The sequence below is a fragment of the Salvia splendens genome, chromosome 14, assembly GCF_004379255.2.
Source record: "Salvia splendens isolate huo1 chromosome 14, SspV2, whole genome shotgun sequence".
NCBI classification, from domain to species: Eukaryota; Viridiplantae; Streptophyta; class Magnoliopsida; order Lamiales; family Lamiaceae; genus Salvia; species Salvia splendens.
The window spans coordinates 4,924,070-4,935,347 of NC_056045.1; the positions used below are offsets into that span (position 1 = coordinate 4,924,070).

At 41.9% G+C, this 11,278-nt stretch overlaps 1 protein-coding gene across 1 annotated transcript; it reads left to right on the forward strand.

The window, feature by feature from the left end:
- Positions 1-8,071: 8,071 nt before the first annotated feature.
- Positions 8,072-10,810, forward strand: LOC121764055 (extensin-2-like). The gene has a single exon (XM_042160145.1). The coding sequence runs from the start codon at positions 8,102-8,104 to the stop codon at positions 10,481-10,483; it is 2,382 nt and encodes a 793-aa protein (XP_042016079.1). The 5' UTR covers positions 8,072-8,101; the 3' UTR covers positions 10,484-10,810.
- Positions 10,811-11,278: the final 468 nt, after the last annotated feature.

The following is an 11,278-nucleotide window of genomic DNA, read 5'->3' on the forward strand; positions in this document are numbered from 1 at the left end:
GAGGGCACCGGTACGAAGTAGATTGGGACCACGTCTCAATCCTGAGACGCCACCCGCTCAGTTCGTACCATTGAACAAGTCAAGAGCGGAAATTTTCGAACTACATTCCGAAATGTTCGAAAAACCAAAACGGATGACGAAATCGGCCACACGCCGAAGTCTTGACGCATATTGCTCCTTCCATCAAACCCACGGTCACGATACCGAGGAGTGCCGAAATTTGGCTGCAGATATTGATGTTCTTGTGAAAACAGGAACGCTAAAAAAATACCAAAGCAAGCAGCCGAAAAACAAGAAACAAAAAGCAGAGGGGTACGAGCTGCTTTCCTCAGAATCCGAAAAGGCAACAGGATCCCGAAGACGATGACGAGCAACAATATGAGGGAGTAATCCTGACCATTGATGCTTTCCCTGCCGGGAAGACTAAATCGTCCCTGAAGCCGTAATTCCGGTTGAGATCGGCATACCCAGTTTCCGGACTCTAAACTTCTTCTCAGCAGAACTGAAGGAGGACGGACTGAGAGCCGAGCTAGATCTTGCCGAAGAAAGAAGAGAATTGGCCTGCATAAAAGCAGCCAAGTACAAGGAGCAAGTAGCCCGGTATTACAACCAAAGGGTGAAGAAGCTGCAACTTCAAGTGGGAGATCTCATCTTGAGAAACAACGAAGTCGGCCGAGCAGAAAAGCTGGGCAAACTCTAACCCACCATCAAAAATTTCCATATCGGGTGTCAGAAGTCCTCGGCAAAAGGTCTTATAAATTGACTCTCAAGTCAGGAGAATAAACGCCCCGAGCATGGCATATTTCCAACCTCAAAAAGTTCCATTTGTAAGAGACAGTTCAGTCAGTCTTATGTGTTTTCTTTGTTTTTTACTTGTTCTTGTCTCTACGTGCGTTGTGTCTGTCTATGTGAGTGTCGTCTCTTACAAATATAACTGAGGTATCTCGTTCTTCAAAGGCTAATCCCCTTTTTAGAACATACAAGCCAAAGATTGTGTGTCAAAGCTTCTACAGAAGATACAAGACCACAATTCAGCTTAAACAAGCAGTTCGTCTGAAACGAGCTGCAACAAGCCAACAATTGTGAGTCAAAGCTTCTACAGAAGATACAAGACCACAATTCAGCTTAAACAAGCAGTTCGTCTGAAACGAGCTGCAACAAGCCAACGATTGCGAGTCAAAGCTTCTACAGAAGATACAAGACCACAATTTAGCTTAAACAAGCAGTTCGTCTGAAACGAGCTGCGATAAGCCAACGATTGCGAAGTCCAAGCTTCTACAGAAGATACAAGACCACAATTCGGCTTAAGAATCAAGCACTTCGTCTGAAACGAACTGCAACAAAAGTCTGATTCTCGCGATAAAACTTGCCTGAATTACGACTAGGGAAAGTCCGATCCACGCGATAAAACTCGCCGAATTAGGACGACCAAGTTCGGTCAAAGCAGTTTACCTCATAAGACCGAGGACGACCATGTCTAGTCAAAGAGGTTTACTGCATAAGACCACTTCGGTTAACTGGGAAAGTCCGATCCACGCGATAAAACTCGCCGAATTAGGACAAGGGAAAGTCCGATCCCCAAATTAGGACAAGGGAAAGTCCGATCCCGAAATTAGGACAAGGGAAAGTTCGATCCCGGCGACAAAAATCGCCAAATTAGAACACAGACCAAAGACGAGTCCGGTCAAAGATGTTTATTTCATCAGACCGACAAGCCAAGTCCGGACAAAGATGTTTATTTCATCCGACCGACAAGCCAAGTCCGGACAAAGATGTTTATTTCATCAGACCAAAGACGAGTCCGGTCAAAGATGTTTATTTCATCAGACCAAAGACGAGTCCGGTCAAAGATGTTTATTTCATCAGACCAAAGATGAGTCCGGTCAAAGATGTTTATTTCATCAGACCAAAGACGAGTCCGGTCAAAGATGTTTATTTCATCAGACCAAAGACGAGTCCGGTCAAAGATGTTTATTTCATCAGACCAAAGATGAGTCCGGTCAAAGATGTTTATTTCATCAGACCAAAGACGAGTCCGGTCAAAGATGTTTATTTCATCAGACCGACAAGCCAAGTCCGGTCAAAAGATGTTTATTTCATCAGACCAAAGACGAGTCCGGTCAAAGATGTTTATTTCATCAGACCAAAGACGAGTCCGGTCAAAGATGTTTATTTCATCAGACCAAAGACGAGTCCGGTCAAAGATGTTTATTTCATCAGACCGACAAGCCAAGTCCGGACAAAGATGTTTATTTCATCCGACCGACAAGCCAAGTCCGGACAAAGATGTTTATTTCATCAGACCGACAAGCCAAGTCCGGACAAAGATGTTTATTTCATCAGACCAAAGACGAGTCCGGTCAAAGATGTTTATTTCATCAGACCAAAGACGAGTCCGGTCAAAGATGTTTATTTCATCAGACCGACAAGCCAAGTCCGGACAAAGATGTTTATTTCATCAGACCAAAGACAAGTCCGGTCAAAGATGTTTATTTCATCAGACCTAAGACGAGTCCGGTCAAAGATGTTTATTTCATCAGACCAAAAACAAACATCAACTTACCCCGTACCTTTATCCAGAATGCCGAAGTGACTCGCTTCGCCGAAGTAATTCACTTCGCTTTTCGGGGGGGGTAGTGATGGAGTACGAAATAAACAAGCCCAACAGCAGTAAAGCCCGAGACAGAGTATCAGTTCGGCATGACTAAAGAGTATCAGTTCGGCATGACTAAAGAGTATCAGTCCGGCGTGACTAAAGAGTTCAGTTCGGCACAACCAAAGAGTTCGGCCCCAGCCTACAGCTCGGTGAAAGCCAACTCATCAAGCTCTGCTCTCAGGTCGGCATCAAGCTCTACTCTCAGATCGGCAAAAGCTGCTCGGCAATAATTCAGCAGTTCGGTCTCAGTATTCGACCGAACTAGGAGATAGTGGACTCATGCAAGATTTCCACCTCCACTACACCGACGATCTATTTTAGTGGTGTCAAGCAGTCATTAACTCAGGCAGGATAGTGGACCCATGCAAGGTCGCCACGATCTCCACGACATCCACTACCTAATAAATGCTGCATGCCACGATCTTGGTTCGAAATATAAATAGAACCTAGGTCAGATAGATAAAGGGGGATCTTCTTCTGTTAAATTCTAAAAAGCTCTCTAGAGAGAATATCATAAAGCAGGCCAGTGTTGTAAGCTGTAATTCGCAGATCAAGCAATACAAACCTGCCCCCATTTCTCCCCGTGGACGTAGATTTACCTCAGTAAATCGAACCACGTAAAATCTCTGTGTTGATCTTCATTTATTTCCTGCATTTACAAACATCAAAAATTCGCCGCATCATCAATTTTATATACTATATTTCATATAGTTACCTGAAATGAGTTTTGTGGATGTATGAGATGTGCATAAAATCACTTGAGATGAATTTCAAAAAGTCAACTACGAACTTGTAAAACAATTTAAAAGGATTAATATCTACAAATTTTACAAAAAAACAAAGATGCCCTCTCCTGATTAATGCTTTTCAGTCTTGATTGAGAAAAATCTGATATGCGTCACATTCTTTTTATTGACAGAAGAAAAGAAGTTAATGATACGATCTATGACATTTAGTGAATTTATTGCTTTTATTTTGTAATTTGTCAATTTTATCTCAATCTTAAACAATATTAGCGTTATCCCAATCTTTTAATTTATAAAAGAAGTTCTCAACTTTATAATTTGTACTAATTTTATCAATCAACTTTAAGATTGTTTTTTTTGTTTAATCACAGGTATACCGAATCTGTCTTCGGCAGAATCCGACTAATCTTGCTCGACCGAGTTTGCGGATGAAGGTCGAAAGTCTCCCAACGGGTATTATTTTTATTAAAATAAAAACAAAAGTGAAATACTACTCCATAATATCATCGTGCACAATTTAGTGCCTCATTGAACACTAGTTAAACAATTTATCTACACAATATATAAATTCTTTAACTCACTAAATTACAATTAGGGTGTGTTTGGTAACATGGAATTGGAGCTATGGAATTGAAATTGGAGGCTCCAATTCCAATTTCATTGTTTGGTTTCACAAAAATGTATAGATATGGAATTGAATTGTAATTCCAAGTTTTTCAATTCTTCAATTTGAATTCCATATCAAAAAGCAGAAAATTGGAATTCCAAAAATTCATAAAATTAGATAGCTTCACTATATACCCACTACACACATTTCACATACACTACATACAATTCACACACTACACACACTACACAAATTTCACAAACTACACACATTTCACTCACTACACAAATTTCACGTACTACACACACTACACAAATTTCACACTACACACATTTCACATACTACACAAATTTCACACACTACACAAATTTCTCATACTAGACATAGAAAAAATAAACTAAGAAAAGTTGCAGCGCAATTGGTTCGGAATGAACAGATTTGCAAGAAGAAACTCAGAAAATGCCAAGTTTTATTTAGCTGAACGATTGAGCAAACCTTCTAAATCAAGCACCCAGCTGCACTGACAATTACGTCAGCCAACTTATGCAATGTTTACTACCATCCAAAGTTGAATTAAGCAACAGAGTTTTGGGGATACACATGCAACCCCCGTAAACAAACTATTATTCAAAATTGAATCAAACCGGTTGTTATCGATAAAAACCCAAGCCCACGTCGTCGTCACGAGCATACTAAGAGCACCCACAATCGTGCTTTTGCCAGCGAGCACGGTTATGGGCTCGACCCCACTTTTTCTGCCTGCTCTCTGGCAAGAGCACAACACCCACAAATGTGCTCTTCCGCAAGGACGAGCACAATTCAATTTAAAATTCAATTAAACAAAACATTTCCATAATATTAAAATTCATTAAAAAAATCTAAATAATATTACAAATGACAAATAAAATAAAAACGACATAATTAAAATCCTAAAAATTTAAAATTACATAATTAAAATACTAAAAATAAAAAAAAAACACTACTCGTTGCCGAATTTCTCCCACATGTGTTTGATTAGGTCTTCTTGTAGCTCAATGTGGGTTCGGGTATCGCGCATTGTGTGTCTTGTCTCGATTCTCTGGCCCACCGTCGTATGCACACCTCGGCGTGGGGGAGACCTTGCGGTTGAGCTTCCGGCTTCATCCTCGTCGTAGAAACTAGCCGCCCTCGGTCCTTCGTCGGCTATGCTCATGTTGTGTAAGATAATACACGTGTACATGATGTCGGCGATATTATTCACGTACCAGAGCCGAGCCGGGGCCTTCACAATGTTGAATCGGGCTTGAAGGACCCCAAAGGCTCTTTCGACGTCTTTCCGCGCGGACTCTTGACGCTGCGCAAAAAGAACCCGTCTTGGGTCGTGCGGGTTGCTGAGCGTCTTCACGAAAGTCGACCACCTTGGGTAGATACCATCGGCGAGATAGTAACCCATGTGGTATGCATTTCCGTTGATGGTGAAGTCGATCGTCGGTGCTACACCATTCATCACATCATTGAACAGTGGTGAAGAATAGAGCACGTTCAAGTCGTTATTGGATCCGGCAACGCCAAAATATGCATGCCAAATCCATAGGCGGTAGTCAGCGACCGCCTTAAGGATAATTGTTGGGTCGCCGCCTTTGTGACCGCTTAGGTGTTGCCCCATCCAAGCAGTCGGCCAATTCTTCCACCTCCAATGCATGCAGTCAATGCTGCCAAGCATTCCGAGAAAGCCATGGACTGATTCGTGAAGACGAAGCAACCGTTGGCAATCATCGGTGGTGGGTACCCAAAGGAATTCATTACCGAAAGCTGAACGAACGCCCTCGCAAAAATTTTTTAGACAAAGGATTCCAGTGTACTCACCGATATGCAAATACTTGTCGAAGAGGTCGGCCGTTTGCCTAGTAGCGAGTTGTCGGATGGCACACGTACACTTCTGCAACGGCGTGATACTTTGCCGGCCGGCTGCATCTGGACCTGTTTGGAAGAATTCAACACGTGCGGACAATGTGTTGACAATTCGCATAAACAAGCGTTGTGACATCCGAAAACGGCGCCTGAAGTAATCTGCCGGAAACCGCGGCTGGTCGGTAAAGTAGTCGGCAACGAGCCTTTCGTGGGCTCTCTCCCGGTCATGATGGATGTAGCGGCGAGTTGATCTAGTTCGTTGAGGAGGAGGAGCGGGGGTATTCGCCGCGACATATGCTTCGTAAGCGGCACGATGTTGTTCGTAGTATTCTTGTTCTTCGCGCTCCGCTTCCGCCATAAGATGGGTGAAATCCATTTGAGGTTTTGAGTGAGAGATGAAGGTGTAGATAGTATGTATGATAATTATGAATGAGAGATGAATGAGAGATGATTTGATGTGATAAGTGGATGATGAATGTGTGTATTTATAGATAATTTTGGGGGGAAAAATAAAAAAATTAAAAAAAATCAGAAAAAGGGCAAAAAACGGCCATATTTTTGGGATTTGGAAATTTTTTTTTTATTTTTTTATCAATTTTTAAAATTAATACCGAATTTTAAAAAAAATTAAAATATAGTCGTTGCCCAATCGCGTGTCGCCACGTCAGCTGCTCGCTGGCACGGACGTGCTCGATGCATCGAGCAGCGCCGTGCCAGCGGCGCGAGCGTAGCGGCGGCGGAGCTCGTCCTTGCCAGCGGCACGGACGGACGGACGGCGTCCGTCCACCGTTGCAGATGCTCTAAGCTTTCACCTGAAAATAGAGTTTATTACTCCCTCCGTCCCTAATAATTCGTCACTATTTGACTCGGCACGGGTTTTAAGAAATGTTATAAAAAATGAGTTGAAAAAATTGGTGGCATGTGGATCCTACTTTTATATACTCCCTTCGTCCCACCACAAGTGATTAACTTTCCATTTTGAGTTATCCCACCACAAGTGATCAATTTTTTTTAGCTAAAAACAAAACTTCAACCATCTCTTATTTTATTTTGCTCTCTTACTTTATTCTCTCATTCTTATTTTATTCTTTCTTTATCTCTCTTACTTTTTCGTCTCTCATACTTTACGCTCTCCACTTTAACTCAATATATATCATTTTCTTAATTTCCGTGTCCAAAAGAAATTATCATTCGTAATGGGACTGAGGGATTGTTAGTTTTATAATAAAATGTGAGTGTGAATGGGTTACTGGAATATAGGGTCAACTAGCAAAAATAGTAAAAGTGAAAGATCACATATTTTTAGGAACACGCGAAAATGGAAATATGTAACTTAAGTTTGCAAATTCTTCGCATTTAAACTTCATAAAAGGTAGACTACTGAATATGAGCTACTTAAATGAGTATATGCAGATTTAATTTTCAAATTATTTATTAGAATGTATAAAACAGTACTTAATTAATTCAAAGTTTTAATTAATAATTTATAATTAGTCATTGTTATTTCATAACTAAGCTATAAAAGTATACACGATTCATAATTAGATACTATGAGAAATTTACTACGTACATTGTAATGTTTATATAAAATGGAGTACTTCATGTAAATGGGATGAGGGTCTTAATTCAAATAATCTAGTGAATTGCATTTAAAAATCAACCCAAACTAATGATCCCATATTATAATAGAAAAATACAAAAAGATCTCATCTTCATTCATCCCTACCAACTAATCATTTGTACGAATGCTAGACTTTTTAATCACATACTAATAAAATGTAGTTAAATTATCATGCGAGCCACTAAATATCATCTTCCCCCACGATGTATACAAATTTTGTGTTGTTTAAATGTCATTTTCGATTTGTTTTAACATCAAGATCATAACAGCCAATCAGAGAATAATATGTCCATTGACATCAACAAAAACAAATTATGTATAGCTACTTTAAAACTATTTCTAGCGTTGAATGGGATGAGGTATATTAGTTGTTTCTAATTAAATGACTAGTCTTGCCGGCAATCTCATAGGCATCAACCAACTCTTAATAAAAAAAAAATTCAACTTGAAAGCAAATTGTAGACTCATTCCATAAAATTGTAGTGAAGAATGGCTATATAATGCTATAGGTTGCACTAATGAAAATCAGAAAATAAAAAGAAAGATCCAACTCCACAACTACAAGTCTTTCATTAGTATCCATGAAGAGCTTCATGGAACCCCGACTGTGGGTTCTGGTGGCTCTCGTCACCACCTTCGCTGCCACGGCAAATGCCGATTCCACGTGGAAGCCCGACTTGCCACTTCCACATCTTCCTTATCTTTACAGCTCACCATCGCCGCCACCAGTGTACGTTTACAGCTCACCGCCTCCACTACCTTACAAGTATGAATCCCCTCCTCCGCCGCCTTACAAATACAAATCACCACCACCGCCACCTTACAAATATGAGTCGCCTCCACCGCCACCCTACAAATACAAATCACCACCACCTCCTCCTTACAAGTATGAGTCTCCACCACCACCACCTTACAAATATGAATCCCCTCCTCCGCCACCTTACAAATACAAATCACCACCACCACCTCCTTACAAGTATGAGTCTCCACCACCACCACCTTACAAGTATGAGTCTCCTCCTCCGCCACCGTACAAATACAAATCACCACCACCGCCTCCTTACAAATATGAGTCTCCACCACCACCACCTTACAAGTACAAGTCCCCTCCTCCCCCGCCATACAAATATGAATCTCCACCGCCACCACCTTATAAGTATGAATCACCTCCTCCCCCACCATACAAATATAAGTCACCACCACCTCCTCCCTATGTGTACAAATCTCCCCCGCCACCGCCTTACAAGTATGAATCACCACCACCACCACCCTACAAATACAAGTCTCCCCCGCCACCATCTTACAAGTACGAATCACCTCCACCACCACCCTACAAGTACAAATCACCACCGCCGCCGCCTTACAAGTATGAATCACCACCACCTCCGCCATACAAATACGAGTCTCCACCACCACCGCCATACAAGTACAAGTCACCTCCACCACCGCCATACAAATATGAATCTCCACCACCACCACCATACAAATATAAGTCACCACCACCTCCTCCTTATGTGTACAAATCTCCCCCACCACCACCTTACAAGTACGAATCACCTCCTCCACCACCCTACAAATACAAATCGCCACCACCACCTCCTTACAAATACGAGTCACCTCCACCACCGCCATACAAATACGAATCTCCACCACCACCTCCATATGTTTACAAGTCTCCACCACCACCTCCCTACAAGTATGAATCGCCTCCACCTCCACCCTACAAATACGAATCCCCACCACCACCGCCATACAAGTACGAGTCACCTCCACCACCGCCATACAAATATGAATCTCCACCACCACCTCCATATATTTACAAGTCTCCACCGCCACCACCATACAAGTACGAGTCACCTCCACCACCGCCATACAAATATGAATCTCCACCACCACCTCCATATGTTTACAAGTCTCCACCACCACCTCCCTACAAGTACGAATCGCCTCCACCTCCACCATACAAGTACGAGTCTCCACCACCTCCTCCATATCTTTACAAGTCTCCTCCACCACTGCCATACAAATACGAATCTCCACCACCACCTCCCTACAAGTATGAATCGCCTCCACCTCCACCCTACAAATACGAATCCCTACCACCACCTCCATATGTTTACAAGTCTCCACCGCCACCACCATACAAGTACGAGTCACCTCCACCACCGCCATACAAATATGAATCTCCACCACCACCTCCATATGTTTACCAGTCTCCACCACCACCTCCCTACAAGTACGAATCGCCTCCACCTCCAACATACAAGTACGAGTCTCCACCACCTCCTCCATATCTTTACAAGTCTCCTCCACCACCACCATACAAATACGAATCTCCACCACCACCTCCATATGTGTACAAGTCTCCACCACCACCTCCCTACAAGTATGAATCGCCTCCACCACCACCCTACAAATACGAGTCTCCACCACCCCCGCCATACAAGTACGAGTCACCTCCGCCACCGCCATACAAATACGAATCTCCACCACCACCTCCATATGTTTACAAGTCTCCGCCACCACCACCCTACAAGTATGAATCGCCTCCACCTCCACCTTACAAGTACGAGTCTCCACCACCACCACCATACAAGTACGAATCACCACCACCACCTCCATATCTTTACAAGTCTCCACCACCACCCCCTTACAAGTATGAATCACCTCCACCACCACCCTACAAATATGAGTCACCGCCACCTCCACCTTACGTATACAAGTCTCCACCACCCCCTTACAAATATGAATCACCTCCACCTCCACCTTACAAATACGAGTCACCACCACCTCCTCCATATCTTTACAAGTCCCCTCCACCACCACCCTACATATACAATTCACCACCACCTCCTCCATATGTTTACAAATCTCCACCACCACCACCACCCTACCTTTACAAATCACCTCCACCCCCATCTTACCTTTACAAATCTCCACCACCTCCACCAATCAAGTACTAATCACCTCACTCCCATCATACATCTCCCCATCACCCCATTCACCTTCATCCAATTTGTTATCATATCTCTTCACATCCTTCATTGTATTATTTATTTACCAAAACCATCATCATTATTCCATTCAAACAAACCTTGGTTCTTTTCTGTTTGCTTCATCATTAATATTGTCAAGATAAAGGTCTCACCTCTCTTCTAGTATCCATAATGCTCAGCATCCTATCAAGGAGTTGCGGACAAAAAAGAGTCAGATGATCAATGTTTGCCGATCTTTTTCTTTGATCTTAATTGTAACTTGTGTTTTTCATGTACTTTATATATTAATGTCCATTTTTATACCAACGTCTTCCCTCAACACATTGGATTTTGACAAACTTACTCGTGATCTACAAACCAATTAATCGGATCCTTATTAAGGGTTGCCAAATTGATTTTATTATAATTGTCATTATACGCTAATCACATTTTTTACCACATATATGCAAGAGCCTTTTCAAGTAATAAGAGTCAAATTTGATGTAAATTGTTTGTAACTTATAATTAAGACAACGTGATTCTATAACGGTTTTACATCTTTGTGAGGTGAACAAGTCTCCAAGTCTATTTCATCTGTCATTGGTGGGCAGGGATCGGTTTCTTTTTGTTTTGTTCATTTTCAAGATTTTATACTCTCTCCGTCCTCCAATAATTGTACACTTTGTTTCGGTACGAATTTTAGAAAATGTAAACGAAAGTAGGTTAAAAAAATTAGTGAAATATGAGTCTTATTTATTATTTATGATAAAAAGTAAAAGAGAA

Bases quoted from the DNA above. Each gene is read 5' to 3' on its own strand.
- LOC121764055 (XM_042160145.1), top strand. From the start codon at position 8,102: ATGAAGAGCTTCATGGAACCCCGACTGTGGGTTCTGGTGGCTCTCGTC.